The following is a 16,503-nucleotide window of genomic DNA, read 5'->3' as shown; positions in this document are numbered from 1 at the left end:
TGCCTTTCCTTTCCCCCTTGTGGGAATGTGTCTACTCTGTACTGGAACCATCTTCTCTTTGAAGGTCTCCCATTGTTCAATTACTGTTTTGCCTACCAATTTTTGATTCCAATCCACCTGGGCCAAATCCCATTTCAACTCTGAAATTAGCCCCCCCTCCAGTTAAGTATTTTTATGCTCGATTATTCTTTGCCCTTTTCTATAACTATGCTAAACCTAATGATATTATGATCACTGTTCCCCAAATGCTCCCCCCCCCCCCTGCTGAAACATGCTCCACTTGCCCCACTTCATTCCCTGGAACTAGATCCAGCACTGCTTCCTTTTATTGAACCCCACTGTACTTATGAGTCACACAACATGACTCTCACAGTGCTACCTACTGATTCAGTACCATTGGGAGATTGCTACTCATTGTTTTTAATGTATGTATTAAGCTGTGAGGGGGACACAAAGAGCCTGAAAAGCGATATCAACAGGTTAATTGAGTGGGCAATAAGGTGGCAGATGGAGTATAATGTGGGGAATTGTGAGGTTATTCACTTTGGTACGAAGAATAGAAAAACAGATTTTTTTTTTAAATGATGAAAAACTATTGGTGTTCAGAGAGATTTAGGCATCTTCCTACAGGAAACACAGAGTTAGCATGCAGGTACAGCAAGCAATAAGGAAGGCAAATGGCATGTTGACCTTTATTGCAAGGAGGTTGGAGTACAAGAGTAAGGAAGTCTTACTGCAATTGTACAGGGCTTTGGTGAGATCACGATAGCAAAATACTGCAGATGCTGGAAATCCGAAATAACAACAGAAAATGCTGGAAAAACTCAGCAGGCCAGGCAACATCCGTGGAGAGAAATTAGTCAACGTTTCGGGTCAAAACCCTTTGTCAAGACTAAAGAGGCACAGGGAATGAAATAGGTTAAGAGGCCAGGCTGGGTGAGAACAAAAGAGAAAAAGAGACATTAACTCTAATTTCTCTCCACGGATGTTGCCTGGCCTGCTGAGTTTTTCCAGCATTTTCTGTTGTTATTTTGGTGAGACCACATCTGACGTACACATCTGACCACAGTTTTGGTCTCCTTATCTGAGGAAGGATATACTTGCCTTAGAGGTGGTGCAACAAAGCTTCACTAGATTGATTCCTGGGATGAGAGGGTTGTCCTATGAGGAGAGATTGAGTAAACTCGGCCTATACTCTCGAGTTCAGAAGAATAAGAGGTGATCTCATTGAAACATATAAGATTCTGAGGGGGATTGAGAGGCTGTTTTCCCTGGCTGGAAAGTCTAGAACTAGGGGGGCATAGTCTCAGGATAAGGAGTAGGCCATTTAAGACTGAGATGAGGAGGAATTTATTAACTGAGGGTTGTGACTCTTTGGAATTCTCTACCCCAAAGGACAGTGGATGCTGACTCGTTGAGTATATTCAAGGCTGAGATAGATAGATTTTTGGAATCAAGGGATATAGAGATCGGGAGGGAAAGTGGAGTTGAAGTCGAAGAAGGAGCAGCCATGATCTTGTTGAATGATGGAGCAGACACGAGGGGCCGTATAGGCTACTCCTGCTCCTACTACCTTTGAGTAATATTCAGAAGGATGTGCTTTTAATAATTAAATCTCAGATCCTAAATCATTTAAATTTCTAAACCAATTTTAACAGGCATTATAAATCTAGGCACAATACAGGTGTATATTCGTGCATAAGTTAGTGTGTATATATTCATCATTGAAGTGTTGAATTTCAAGTTTGGGGAAAGGGGAGAAACTAAATAATGTTCAGCATTGCAGGGGTAAATGACGTATGAGGAGAGATTGGGTCCATTGGGCTTGTACTCGCTGGAGTTTAGAAGAATGAGAGGGGATCTCATCGAAACTTATAAAATTCTAACAGGACTAGACAATAGATGCTGGAAGGATGTTCCCGATGGTCGGGGAGTCCAGAACCAGGGGTCACAGTCTAAGGATAAGGGGTAAGCCATTTAGGACAGAGATGAGGAGGAATTTCTTCACCCAGAGAGTGTTGTACCTGTAGAATTCTCTGCCAAAGAAGGCAGGAGAGGCCAATTCATTAAATATATTCAAGAAAGAGTTGGATATATTTCTTAAGGCTAAAGGGATCAAGGGATATGGAGAGAAGGCAGGGACAGGGTACTGAATTTGGATGATCAGCCATGATCTCATTGAATGGCGGAGCAGGCTCGAAGGGCCGATTGGCCTATTCCTGCTCCTATCTTCTATGTTTCTATGTTTCTAAATGAGTTGTGTGTGTCCCCTTGAATCCGAGATAAATATTTAGCCATACTGAGAGTGTAGTTTATAATATAAATAATCTTTGTTTTGACTGCAATTTCATCAACATTATTTCAACTTTTGATTGATAATATATTTATCACAGTAGGACAGTACTTATGGATGCTGAGGTTGCTGCTGTTTATCAAAGTAGCAGATGCCCAATTGAGTACAAATTGAGTGTAATGAGAGCAGCTGATTTGTTCGTGTTACATTATACTTGGTGGAGATGTTTGTCTCGTATCTGGAGACATTGACCCCAATGTTATGAGAAGGCATACTGACGGGGACCCTTTACATAATATCGCTCCAGTGTTGGCTGCACATGGTTTTTCCTACAATGGATGTTTATAGGCTTCCAAGGAGACATAATGCGGTTAATTCTGTGAGGCTCCACTCCTGGTATGGAGCCTTGCTCAACATGAGTGTGGATCTAAGAATCGGGCATGGAAGTTAGTGTGTCTAATTTGTGGCGCTCCTTACTTCCAGGCGATTCTAGTGCACTAAGTAGTGCAAAATGTACCCTAATAAAATCACTTTAAAAAGTGAAAGTTTGAAAAATATTTGGAGATTTGTGATGAACTTCATGGATAAGTACAAATAAGTGGTAGCTGTTACCTGTAATATTACCTTCAGCTTAAGTTTAACAAATGGATGAAAAGTTAGTATTTCTAGTAGTAATGTATTGCCAAACCTTGCACTACAGGCACTGTTGTTATCACTACACCTATGTTGTTTAGGCCCAGGAGAATTGTCACGAGTATTTTCACAGTGCTATTTCTTCAAACATACATATCAATCTCGTCTTTCGTCACCATAGGCTATGTCAGCTGTACTATGTTGTGGACCAGTATCTGATAATGTAGGTCTGTCATCAGATGGCTACCTGTACAAGTGGTTGGATAATATCCTGGATTCCCAAGAAAAAAAGGTAAGAAATATCTCGGATACATCCTTAGTAAATCATAGATGTATACAATAAATGCCATGTATAAAAGTAGTAATTTTAGTAATACTGAAGACCAAACAAACTTGGATATGGTCTTTGGTCTCTTATGTTCTGAAAACTCACCAGTTAAAGATAATATTATAAAGGCTACTTTACAAGATACATTAATATTATATCTGATGAAGGGTCCCAGACCTGAAACGTTAACTCTGTTTCTCTCTCCACGGATGCTGCCTGGCCTGCTGAGTTTTTCCAGTGTTTTCTGTTGTTATTTTTAATATATTAATGCCTTCTTTCGTGGTAAGATGATTTCAATAGAGTTTAAAACCGAACTGTTAGCTGCATTACCTGTATAATTAATTGCCCCTGCCTATAACAGTAGGCATTGTTTTGTGAAATAATTTATTTTTATAGTTACTGTTTTAGCACTAATTCTATATTTTACACATGCTTCCTTTAGGTTCATCAGTTAGGCTGTGAAGCTGTAATGCTCTTATTAGAGTTAAATCCAGACCAGAGTAATCTGATGTACTGGGCAGTAGATCGATGCTATACAGGTTCAAGACGCGTGGCAGCTGGATGTTTCAAGGCAATAGCCAATGTGTTCCATAACAGGTATGAGTTAAACTGTTCTCATATTGATGGTTAAGCAATAATGGGCGCGTGCTCATACAGTGGGCTGTAATTGAGGTCACTCAGTTGAACATTATGAGCATTGAACATTATAAACATCAGGCTGATTCAGTTCAATAAAAGTCATTATCTGCAAGAACCGCTTATTATATGCTAATAAGTTGGCCATTGGGAGGGAAGATCTTAATTATCCTTCCAATCTCACCCTTTGCCATGTTTTCACTACCCCGTCCGACCTTTCCCTCTCTAACCCCGAACGATTAGTCCTCAGTAAAGGCCTCAGGTTAATCCCCTTACGTTCCCCACCTCAGTGAATTTCAAGCTTGGCACAACCGTAAGCTCTTCTTGCAATGGCTTCGCCTCCGTGCCCCCTTCTTTGGCCAGGAGTCTTCAACCCACATGGCAGATCCTTTCTCCCATCCTCAGAATTCTCATTCCACCTGGACCCCCCCCCCGCCCACCGGCCACTTTCCCTCTCTAGATCCTTTTATTAGGAACTGCCGGCGTGACATGGGCTGTCTCAATTTCTCTACTCCGCTCACTCACTCTAATCTACCTCCCTCTGAACTTGCAGCACTCTGTCCAACCCTAACATTGTCATTCAACCTGTTGACAAAGGTGGTGCTGTTGTTTGGTGAACTGGCCTCTACCTTGCGGAGGTTGAACGGCAACTCTCTGATACCACCTCCCCCTGACCATGACCCCACCATCAAGCCATCGTTTCCCAGACTGTCACTGACCTCATCTCCTCTGGAGATCTTCCCTCTACGGCCTTTAACCTCATAGTCCCCCAACCCCACACAGCCCGCTTCTACCTCCTTCCCAAGATCCACAAAAAGGACTGCCCAACTAGACTCATCATTTCAGCCTGTTCTTGCCCTACGGATCTGATTTCTTCCTATGTTGAGTCTATTTTCTCCCCCCTTGTCCAGTCTCTTCCCACCTACATTCGCGACTCTTCTGATGCCATCCGCCACTTTAACAGTTTCCAGTTTTCTGACGCTAACAGTCGTCTTTTCAGCACGGACGTCCAATACATCTACACCTCTATTCCCCACCAGGACGGCCTGAAGGCCCTCCGCTTTTTACTTGAACGGAGGCTTAACCAGACCCCATCCAGCACCACCCTCCTCCACCTGGCTGAACTTGTTCTCACATTGAACAACTTCTCCTTTGACTCCACTCACTTCCTTCAAATAAAAGGTGTTGCTATGGAAACCCATATGGGTCATAGCTATGCCTACCTTTTCGTGGGATATATGGAACATTCTTTGTTCCAGTCCTACTCGGGTCCAATGTTCCCTTTAAGCTGCGTGGCTGTGCTATGCTCTGGACTTCCCACGCAGCCGGCTCACCGGCTTTTAAATGCATGCGCGGTTTTTTGAATGGGCCATGCTGCCCAAAAATAATTAGAGGGAACATTGCTCGGGTCCCCTCCCTCATCTCTTTTTCTGGTACATTGATGACTGTATCAGTGCTGTTTCCTGCTCTCGCCCTAAACTGGAACATTTCATCAACTTTGCTTCCAATTTCCACCCTTCCCTCGCCTTCACATGGTTCAGCTCCGATTCTTTGTTTCCCTTCCTCGACTTCTCTGTCTCCATTTCTGGGGCGAGGCTATCGACCAGTATCCACTATAAGCCCTGACTCCCACAGCTACCTTGACTACACTTCCTCCCACCCCACTTCTTGTAAGGACTCTATTCCATTCTACCAGTTTCTCCGTCTCCATCACATCTGTTGTGACGATGCCACCTTCCATACCAGTCCTTCCGCTATGTCTTCCTTTTTCCTCAACCGAGGATTCCCTTCTACCATGGTTGACAGGACCCTTGACCGTGTCCATCCCATTTCCCGCACTTCTGCTCTCACCCCTTCTCCTCCCAGAACCACGATAGGGTTCCCATTTTCCTCACCTTCCACCCACCAGCCTCCACATTCAATGGATCATCCTCTGCCACCTCCAGCGTGATGCCACCACCAAATGCATCTTCCACTCCCCTCTCCTTTCATCACTCCTCAATCACCTGCAACACCCCCTCCCCTTCCCACGGCACCTTCCCGAGCAAGCGCAGGAGATGCAACACCTGCCCTTTTACTTCCCCCCTTCTCACCATCCAGGGCTCCAAATACTCTTTCCAGGTGAAATAGCAGCTTACTTGTATTACTTTCAATTTAGTATACTGTATTCACTGCTCACGATGCGGTCTCCTCTACATCGGGGAGACCAAACGCAAATTGGGCAACCGCTTTGTGGAACACCTCCATTCAGTCCGCAAGCATGACCCCGAGCTTCCGGTCACCTGTCACTTTAATTCTCCGCTCCACTCCCACTCTGATCTCTGTCTTTGGCCTCCTACACTGTTCCAGTAAAGCTCAACACAAGCTCGAGGAACAAAACCTCCTCTTTCACAATTCACAATTCAAATCGCTTTATTGGCATGATAAGGTACATCTTATGTTGCCAAAGCATCAAAATACATTTATGGTTGAACACATAAACGCGGTTCTATTCATGCAGTTTATAAATATACATTCGCCTTGTTTGTATATATTCTTGTCTTAGTTTACTGGTTGTCCCTCTGTTCATGGCAAGCTGTAACATAGTGTGCCGCCAGTGTTACACAGCTTCTCTCCTCCCCCAGTAGGAAAGGGAGTTTTTGGTTGTCATTCAGATTTCTGAATTCAGGGCATATTTGGGAGAATTTTTGGTAGAAATTCTCCCTGATGTCCTGATATTTTCCACAGGCTGTGAGGAAGTGCATCTCTGTCTCAACTACTCCCAGACTGCAGTGAGAGCATATCCTGTCTTCTCTTGGCAGCCTGGTTTGCCTGTGTCTGCCTTTTTCGATCGCTATGCTATGTTCGCTAAGTCTGTACCTTGTCAAGGTTCTTCTCAGTTTGTTATCCTTTACCATGGTCAGGTAATCAGCTATGTTGTATTGTCTGTTTAGGGCCAAGTAGCAATTGAGTTTGCTTTGGGTTTTTGTTGTTTCTGCCCAATATGTCAGATATTTTTCCTTTTGCTTAGCGACGATTGTGTTGGGTCGAATTCTTTGTGTTACCCTGTCACTGTCCTGGGACTGGTTATTGTTAGTGTTGTTAGTAGTTACTTCACTGAGTCCCAGGACTAGTTGACTGAGGGTATTTTTCTTTATGGTCAGCTCTTGGCATTTCAGGGCGTCGTAGTGATAGCATTGGGGGTTGCTCATTTGTAGGTGATTCCAAAATTTGGTGGCTCTTTTTTGGATAGTGATTATTAATGGATATTGGCCTAGTTCCGCCCTGCATGCATTGTTTACTGTTTTCCTTTGAGTCCGGAGGATACTTTTACAGAATTCTGCATGTAGGATCTCAATTGGGTGTTTGTCCCATTTTGCAAATTCTTGTTGTGTTAGCGGTCCCCATACCTCACTGCCATAGAGTGCAATTGGTTCAATTACTGATTTGAAAATTTTGAGCCAAATGCTAATTGGGATTTCTATTTGGATTGACTTTCAATTAGGCACTTTACAGCCTTCTGGACTCAACATTGAGTTCAACACTTTCAGATCATAAACACTGTCCCATTTTTTCAGACAGCAGCTGTTGGTAATGATTCTGCTGTTCCCATTTACACCTCCTCTAGACCCATCTTTTGTTTCTTTACTTGTTCCATTACCATCCGCTTTTGCCTTGCAGCATCATTCCTTTTGTCATTTAATCTCTCCTGCCTATCACTTTTGTTCTTTCCTCCCTTCCCCCCCACCTTTCCCTGCCTCTGTACTTGCTTAAAACCTTTTACATCTCTAACTTTCTCTAATTCTGACAAAAGGTCATCGACCTGAAATGTTGACTCTGTTTCTCTCTCCACAGATGCTGCCTGACCTGCTGAGTATTTCCAGCACTTACTGTTTCAATTTCAGATTTCCAGGATCCGCAGTATTTTGCTTTTGTGCTTCTGAATTATCTGTTGTTGTATAACTGATGTTTTTTTTATTCCACTCGGTTGTGCTGAGTTATTGAAATGAGTTCACATCTGTGGTTCTCAATAAAATGAATTCTAACTTCAGTAAGGCTATCTGCAACAAGCATTTCCCATGAGGTAATATCAGAAGCTGAACCAATCTGTGCCACCCTCGTACAGCTCCTAGCTGCCAGTTATAGAGGGCATTGGCAGAGACCTAGCTGCAGACTCCCACTGCTCACCTTCATGAATGGCACACGATGTGCTCATAATACAAGGAGGAATCTGAGGACATGGGCGAAGATATCATAAAGAGAGAACTATAACTAGTTACAAACTAGAATGTGGCTTGAAGTGCACAGTTGTGTCTACAGTGGAAATAATATCAAACTTACATTTTTTTACACCATGCAGTCAAAATTGGTGCGATACCCATGACTAGTTAAAATTCACAACATTTTAGAAGTAAAATTTGAAATCTTATAAAGGTGCACGGGTCAAGTATTAATTTTTTTGAGAAATCTTGATGGTAGCTAATATCTTTAATTACAGATCTTCAAAAGTTAATTTGCTGTAATTAGTTTTTAAATTAATGACCCTACATTGATGTATGCAGGTTTCCCATTATATGTCCAGTTTGGTTTTAATTTATTTCTGGTTTCTTCCTGATGCTGGTGCTCTGGCTTAAACAAGCTCTTTAAGTTGAATCTTCATTAACTATTGAGCACATATTCTGTGTAAACAAACTGCCATATTTATCTTGCGATCATGCTGTTTGATTTAGTATTTGTTTTTGTTCATGTGTGCTTCACTTACTCTAATCATAAGACTAAATAAAAGTTTAACTCTAAATTTAATAATGTATGTACTTCTGGAACTTCCTCACAGGGATTACCAGTTTGATACTGTGACCCTTCTGAACCTGATACTTTTCAAAGCAGCTGATTCATCAAGAGAGATCTATGAAATTGCCATGCAACTGCTGCAGGTTTGTGAATGATTTGAAATGAAAGCAGTGATACTTTCATCCAATGAATAACTGAATCTGTTATGTAACTATTAACATATATTTGTTTTGTTATTAAACCTCAGCAAAAAATATTCTCTTCATTCTAAATCTGAATGTTATGAAATTTGAGAACTGTACAAGCCATAATAATTATTGTATTCATAATATTGTCTCCATTTAATATGCTTCAAGTAGCAAATGAGGCCTGTTAATTCAAAGGTCTTGGTTTTGACAGTCACCATAATTTTTTTAACATCCGGATTAGCCCATCAGTAAATGAAGAAAATCACAGATAATTTCCATTTGTCACAAATCTTCCTTTTTACACGATGTGTAACCCATGCCTCTCATTTGCTTCAACAGTTGCCTGAGTGCAGGATCAATTGTAATGTTTTAAAATAACATTCTTGGTTAATGCAGCTAGTGACTTTATGCTTATTAGGGTGAAAGTAATGCAAGGGAATTAAACATTTTTCTGTTTTTTGCACTCTGTGTCTGCATCACCAACCCTAGGTTAGGTGAATCAGATATTTTACAAGGTAAAGCTCTCTGTTCAATATACTTTAACACCTGAAAAGCATCCACTACTGAACCATTGTGGCATTTTCATTACCACACCAGTTATCTTCATGGTCTCATTTTATGTTAGTCAAAATTTAAATTTGGCACTGAATTTGCGCATGTATGGAAAATAAATTAGTGCCAAATTCACAGCACAACACAATTGAATTCAGGATTGGCACACCAGAACCACAGTCAGACTTGGGGGTGTATATACACAAATTTTTGAAGGTGACAGGACAAGTTGAGAAAGTTGTTAAAAAAGCATATGTGATCCTTGGCTTTATTAATAGAGGAATAGAGTACAAAAGCAAGGAAGGTATGCTAAACCTTTATAAAACACTGGTTAGGACTCAGCTGGAGCATTATGTTCAATTCTGGACACCACTCTTCAGGAAGGATGTCCAGGACTTGGAGAGGGTGCAGAAGAGATTTACTAGAACGGTACCAGGGATGAGGGACTTCAGTTATGTGGAGAGACTGGAGAAGCTGGGGTTATTCTCCTTGGACTCCATCCTGCTCCCTGGCAACTGTCTGATGCTGAACCAGACCGTTCGCAACCTTGGATCATATTTGATCCTGAGGTAAGCTTCCTCCGACCACATATCCGCACCATCACCAAGACCGCCTACTTCCACCTCCGTAACATCGCCTGACTCTGCCCCTGCCTCAGCTCATCTGCTGTTGAACCCTCATTCCCTGCCTTTGTTATCGCTAGACTTGACTGTCCCAATGCTCTCCTGGCCGGCCTCCCATCTTCCACTCACCATAAACTCGAGCTCATCCAAAACTCTGCTGCCTATATCTTAACTCACACCAAGTCCCAATCACCCATCACCCCTGTGCTCACTGACCTACATTGGCTCCCGGTCCGGCAATGCCTCAATTTTAAAATTCGCATCCTTGTTTTAAAATCTCTCCATGGCCTCACCCTCCCTACCCCTGTAACTTCATCCAGCCCTACAACCCACCAAGATCTGTGCACTGCTCCATTTCTGGCCTCTTGTGCATTCCCTATTTTAATCGCTCCACCATTGGCAGCTGTGCTTTCAGCTATTTAGGCCCTAAACTCTGGAGTTCCCTCCCTAAACTTCTCTACCTCTCTTTCTTCCTTTAAGAAGCTTCTTAAAACCTACATCTTTGACCAAGCTTTTAGTCATCTGTCCTAATGCCTCCTTCTGTGGCTCGGTGTCAAATTTTGTTCGATAACCCTTCTGTGATGTGCCTTGGGACGTTTTACTACGTTTAAGACACTATGGCCTAGAAATTCGGTTGTTTGCGCCAGCGGTTAGCGCCTAAAGAGACCGAGAATTGGGGCGTTACCTAATGTTGGGGCGGGCGCAATGAAGATAGCGACAACTCCCATATTGACTATACATTTAACGCCTGCGCTAAGTGTTTGCGCGCGCCCGCGAGCGCAAGCACATAATGACGTCATTTCATTGTGCAACACCTTTTAGGGGCGCCTGAGCGGATAGTGGGTGGCGCCCGGAGCCTTTACGCCTAGCGCTATTAGTGACAGTTCGAAGGAGCGTTAGCAGGCCCTTCTCGGAGTCGGGGGCGCTATTTAAAGGGGACAGCTCTAGTATAGAAGCTTCAGCCACTTGGCCTGTTCATTGCGATCGTTGGTAGAGAGAGTTGGTGAGCTACTGTGGAGCAGAGTTTTTGGAATTTAGCATTAGAGTACTTGGGACCCTCAAACCTGTCCGGAGCAGTTGGAGCACTAGACCTAACAGCCTTTTGACCAACTGGCATCGGAATGGGAGATGCTTTGGAGGGCGACGGCCTCATGGCCGAACACTATGAAGGGGCAGAGAGACGGCGGGAGAGAGGGCCGGGATTGGCCAGAAGGTGGAGGAGCTATGGAGGTCGGCCAATCCGAGGGTATGCTGCGAGGGTCTTTAGGCAGCAGGTGTCATACCTTGACATGTCGGAGGAGCAGTGTGTGCGAAGGCTCCGAATCGGGAGGGACGTTGTTACTGAGCTGTGCCACCTGCTTGCTGAGGATCTGCAGCCGCGTCTACAGTGCATGACCTCTCTGTCGGCCGCTAAACTGACTCTTGCCCTCAATTTTTATGGCAACGAATTCTTTCAGTGAGCCATTGGGGACATTGCGAATATCTCTCAGGTTGCAGTCCACTGCTGCATCCGGCAAGTTACAGCTGCCCTTTATAGGCGAAGGCGTCAATTAATTACCTTCCCTCTGACCCTGGAGAAGCAGGCGGAGGAGGAGGAGGAGCATGCGGACGAGGAGGAGGAGGAAGATGGAAGGGCTCCTGAAAGTGGAAGGGCCATCCGTCACAGGCTCATGAGGACTTGTCTCGAGGCCCCTCTGGCGGAATGATGAGTGTCTTAACTCCTGCGCACAGCCTCTGAAGGCCAGCATCACTGTAATTAGTCACGTACACCATAGCACATTTATTGTCACAAAAGTCTTTCATTACAGCAAAACAACGTCATGTCAACAGAAACCATAACTAACAAAATAACAGTTAACTCTTCGGCAAAGCCGCAAAACTAAACAAACTATTTTCAACAATTCCAACAGGTGAGGCTCTCCTTGATTTTGGCCAAAGAAACGTCTCAGCACCTCCCTCTACTGCTGGCCCCTTGATGGAGAACGACTTCTCTTTCGCGGTCGGCCCCTTCCCTCCCTGCTGCTCCTACGTAATTGAACCCCAGTGGCGGGGTGAAGGCTGGGGGACGCCTGCTGACTGTGTGGAAGCGCAGAAGCCCCTGAGGGACGGCCTGGCCGACCTCTGGGCTTGGAGGGTGCGGACGCAGGATGCTTGATCTGAGCATGGCTGGAAGCAGTGTGCCCTGCAGGTGGTGGCAGCTGCACTGCAGACGTGCCAGCGCTGGCATGAGCAATGGTCACCTGCCGAGAGAGGACACCTGCACCATTGTCGGACGACACACTGGCTCTCTGTGGGGACCGGCTCAGCTCATCCGCCACAATCGCATGCTCCACTGATTCCTGGTCTTGTATGGGACTGGAAGGGCCCGGGGTGATCCTAGCTGATGCAGATAGGGTGGCTGCAGTGAGAGTTCGCGTTGCCTCAATCTGGGTGTGGACGAGGCCGGCAAGTGACTGCGTGGCAGCAGTGAGGACCTGTGAGCCAGGTGCCAGTGCTTCAGAGAAGCCCTGGACAATTCTTTCCATTGCTTCGGACAAGGCCGGTGCCGACCGCTCCACTGCCTCGGACAAGCCCTGGACAGACCTTTCCAGGGATTGTCCGAAGCCCTGAACAGTCCTTTCCATAGCGGCCTCGAAGCCCTGGACAGTCCTCTCCATTGTTGGCCCAAAGCCCTCGACGGAAAGGCATGCCAGATTGCGGCACACTGAGGAAGCATGCTGGCGGGGGGACCAAGTGGAAGGAGACAGCTGCAAAAGGTGAGAGCCTTACCCTCGCTGTCGAGAATGGGGTCGGCAGCTGCAGTGGTAACAGGACCAGACAGACGTCCTCCAAGAATCTGGTGCACTCTCTCCTCGAGATCCGTGAGAGTGACCACTTGTGGAGGTTCGACGCCGCTCCTTTCGCATCGTCGCAAGCTTGGACTGCAGGGGAAAGAAGGGGAAGTTCTGTAACATGATGCCTTGAGAGATCATCTCATGCCCCCCATGGTGCAAGAGCCCTTACATGAGGCCTTGAGAGATCATCTAATGCCCCCCATGGTGCAAGGGCCCTTACATGTGGCCTTGAGTGAAATGTCCATGTGTGTGCCCAGAAAGGGCCATGGGTGCTTGCTGACAGATGGCCATTGGGGCATCATGGCAACAGGGTCCTCGAAGTTAGGTGCAGATGGAGGGAATCAGAAGTTTGCATAACTAACACTCACCCTAACGACCCGAGTGAGGTCGTTGAATTTCTTCCTGCACTGAACAGGGGTCCTGGTCGCCATGCTGTTGGAGTTGACCCTCTGAGAAACCTCCCTCCAAGATCGCCGGTAAGTCTTTTGATTCGGCCTCTTGCCATTGTCAGGATACAGAACATCTTGACGGCGCTCAACTGCAGACACCAACTGGTCCAGAGCCTCAGTGCTGAAGCGCTCTGCCCTCTGTCTCACCTTCTCCATCCTGACCAAGTTTCTTGCGCCAGAGAAGGGCGAGCGCTGATTCTGAGGCCTACAGGGCGTTGAGTGTGGCAGCTCAGGCTGACTGACCCACCCCTTTAAGAGCCGGCCGGCGCCTGGAAGTCTCGTGGTTTCCGGTAATTGAGATCACCTGTGCTGCGCCCGTCCGCGCCGATATTGGGTAGCGCCTGAACTTTTGCGCCTTGGGAGCCCCGTGCAACGTCTGAGTTCGTGCCTCAATCCCCTTTGGGGGCGATGCAACCCAATATCTCGCCAGGCAGCGATAAGTTTTGTCTGGCTATAAACTTTGCGCAGCGCCAGTTCTAACGCCTCAAGCGGGGCTATACCCAATTTCTAGGCCTATATAAATACAAGTTGTTGTTGTTGTTGAGCAGAGAAGTTTGAGAGGAGATTTGATGGAAGTGTTAAATCATGAATGGTTTTGATAGTCAATAAAGAGAAACTGTTCCCAGTGGTAGAAGGGTCAGTAATCAGAGGACACAGTTTTAAAGTGATTGACAGAACCAGAGGCGACATGAGGAATACATTTTTTTACACAGCTAGTTGTTATGATCTGGAATGCACTGCCTGAAAGGTTGGTGGAAGCAGATTCAATTGTAACTTTCAAAAGAGAATTGGATAAATACTTGAAGGGGGAAAAAATACAGGGCTATGGGAAAGAACAGGGGAGTGGGATTAATTGGATAACTGTGCTGTATTGTTCTTTGATTCTATGATCTGATCGGACCAACTAGGTGAGAGCCATATGGTCACTCACAGCTTTAGAAATCTTTTTCAGACACAATGAAGACAGTAAAATTAATTTACAGGAGATATGGAATCTTTATTTCCATGTGCCCAGAGAGGAATAATGAAGCAAAAAATAGCCTAGAAGTAATCTGAACGAATGCTGTCTGACAACAATTGAGATTCCATTTGTGAAGTGTACACTCTCAACATGTAATACATTTTTGAAAAGGAAAAGATGGTAGGTGTGTTTCTGATTAGAAAAAAACCCAGGAGAACATTTGAGGGGACCTGGATAAAAGAGCGATCGGAAGATGATTTTGAGTTCCTCTGTGGGGATACCTTTAAGAGCGTGTATTGGTGTTGATGCTAAAAGCACATGGTGACACTGATCAAATCATTTTTAAATGAGCTAGATAATTAAAGTAAATTTTGAACATACCTTCATTAAAAATCATTTTGTTGAAGAGTTGCAGTGGCATTCTGTAATGTTTTTAGGAAAGTGCTTTTGTAATATTTCTGAATAGTTAACGTAATTTATGAAATTATAAAATAATACTTGTTTAACAAACATAATAGTAAAGAATTATTATAAGCCATCCAACAGTTAAAGGCAGTGCCTTCAGCCATTTCAGCCCTACTCTCTGGAATTCCCTCCCTAAACCTCTTTGCCTTGCTGCTACTCTCCTTGCCATTAAAAGTCTGCAGAATATCAAAACACCAATGTTTAGATAATCTGATTATAAATTGTCTATACAGTAAATATGTTTGTCACATTTAAAGTTTTGCTTGTTGGTTTTACTTATTGCAGATCTTGGAGCCCAAGCTATTTCGCTATGCCCAAAAGCTGGAAGTGCAGCGAACCGATGGAATACTAAATCACCCTTCTTCACTGCCACACCTCTATTCTGTTTCCTACTATCAACTGTCAGAGGAATTGGCAAGGACTTACCCAGAGCTCACAATCCCAATCTTCTCAGGTATATTTTAATCGTTCCATAGGCAATAGTTTTTCTCAATATTTTCTGTGGAAATGGTCATTCAAATTTGCTTAAGGCTGTATGACTGCGAAACCCTTTTTGATTTTATTTTTTGCTTGAAAGACCAGAATTGCAATAGTTCCTCTTCCTTTTGTTGTACATAGTGTTTAGATAGTAAAAAAAAAATTGAAAATTTCGAATTGAATACTTGCCCTTATTATTTTCCTAATATGTATTCGATCTGCTTAGAATAGATACCATGAACATTTAGCTTGAGTTCATTGGGTTATGTCTTGTTTTCCTGTTTTGATCCTGCTGACGATGTGACAAGAACTGGATCATAAAGAATGCTGTGTGAAATATTCATAGATAACGTAAAAGAAGCAAATCATAAAAGGGAGTCAAAAGATAAATGGAAAATTCTTGCTCTTATGGAGACCTGTAAAGTCAGGGTCTCCTTCTCATTGTGGTCTGTTCTACGATGTCACTGACTGGGGCCTAGAATGGCTTCAGAATTTAGACTGTCCTGAGAGCAGCTCTGACCCAGGGAGAGCATACTGCCAGATGGATGCGCAGAGTAACTAAATAATAATCCCCAGCAATTTCCATTCCCATTAAGTGCCATTCTTTGTATATTTTGTCGGTGGTGTACTTTGTCTCTATTTCTGATAGATTTAACAAAACACTTGCTTTGCCAGTATTGGTTCACCAACTCAATATGTTGCTTGTCCAAAAAAGTGTAATTTAATTTGTTCTCTGATCATAATTGCTATTCCTTAGCAGTCCAATTTCATTTTTGCTCAGTCCCTTGTTAGTGATGTCAGACTTGTTTCTGAAATGGTTTATAAAAAGTAATTTTGAGCATAATTGAAACTGCTGCAAGCTGTACCTTTTGATTTTATAGTGTTGCTGTTTTAACCTTTTACAGAAGTAAGTCACAGAATCCAAACAGCGCACCCTGCTGGTCGGCAAGTGATGCTGCACTACCTTCTGCCCTGGATGAATAACATTGAACTGGTAGATTTCAAACCCTTGCCTTCAACAAAGACGGTGGATGAATCTGATGCAGCCTATATGAAGGACAGTGAGATGATGACAAACAGCAGACGTTGGCTGAGAGGGGAAGGTTGGGGATCTCCGCAGGCAACTATCATGGTGCTAAATAACCTGATGTATATGACAGCAAAAGTAAGTGTTTTCATCAGATTCTGTTCTCATTCCAAAGGAAACCTGCAATATCATGAAAAATGTTTCAAAACACACAAGGAAATCAGTTATGCAAACAGATAAATGCACATTAAAAGTTTTATTGCATGA

At 44.0% G+C, this 16,503-nt stretch overlaps 1 protein-coding gene across 9 annotated transcripts in view; it reads left to right on the top strand.

The window, feature by feature from the left end:
- fryl (furry homolog, like) overlaps positions 1–16,503 on the top strand; it is a 599,764-nt gene that overhangs the window by 425,272 nt on the left and 157,989 nt on the right. For all 9 annotated transcript variants that reach the window (XM_085969926.1, XM_085969925.1, XM_085969924.1 and 6 more), the window contains 5 exons: positions 3,108–3,218; positions 3,697–3,851; positions 8,704–8,803; positions 15,018–15,186; positions 16,115–16,374. In XM_085969926.1, the coding sequence (XP_085826052.1) occupies positions 3,108–3,218; positions 3,697–3,851; positions 8,704–8,803; positions 15,018–15,186; positions 16,115–16,374 (795 nt within the window). The remainder of the gene's footprint in view (positions 1–3,107; positions 3,219–3,696; positions 3,852–8,703; positions 8,804–15,017; positions 15,187–16,114; positions 16,375–16,503) is intronic.

Source organism: Somniosus microcephalus, chromosome 2, assembly GCF_052327205.1.
Source record: "Somniosus microcephalus isolate GS21.2 chromosome 2, FLI_Smic_1.0, whole genome shotgun sequence".
NCBI classification, from domain to species: domain Eukaryota; kingdom Metazoa; phylum Chordata; class Chondrichthyes; order Squaliformes; family Somniosidae; genus Somniosus; species Somniosus microcephalus.
This window is presented reverse-complemented; position numbering and strand designations above follow the sequence as displayed.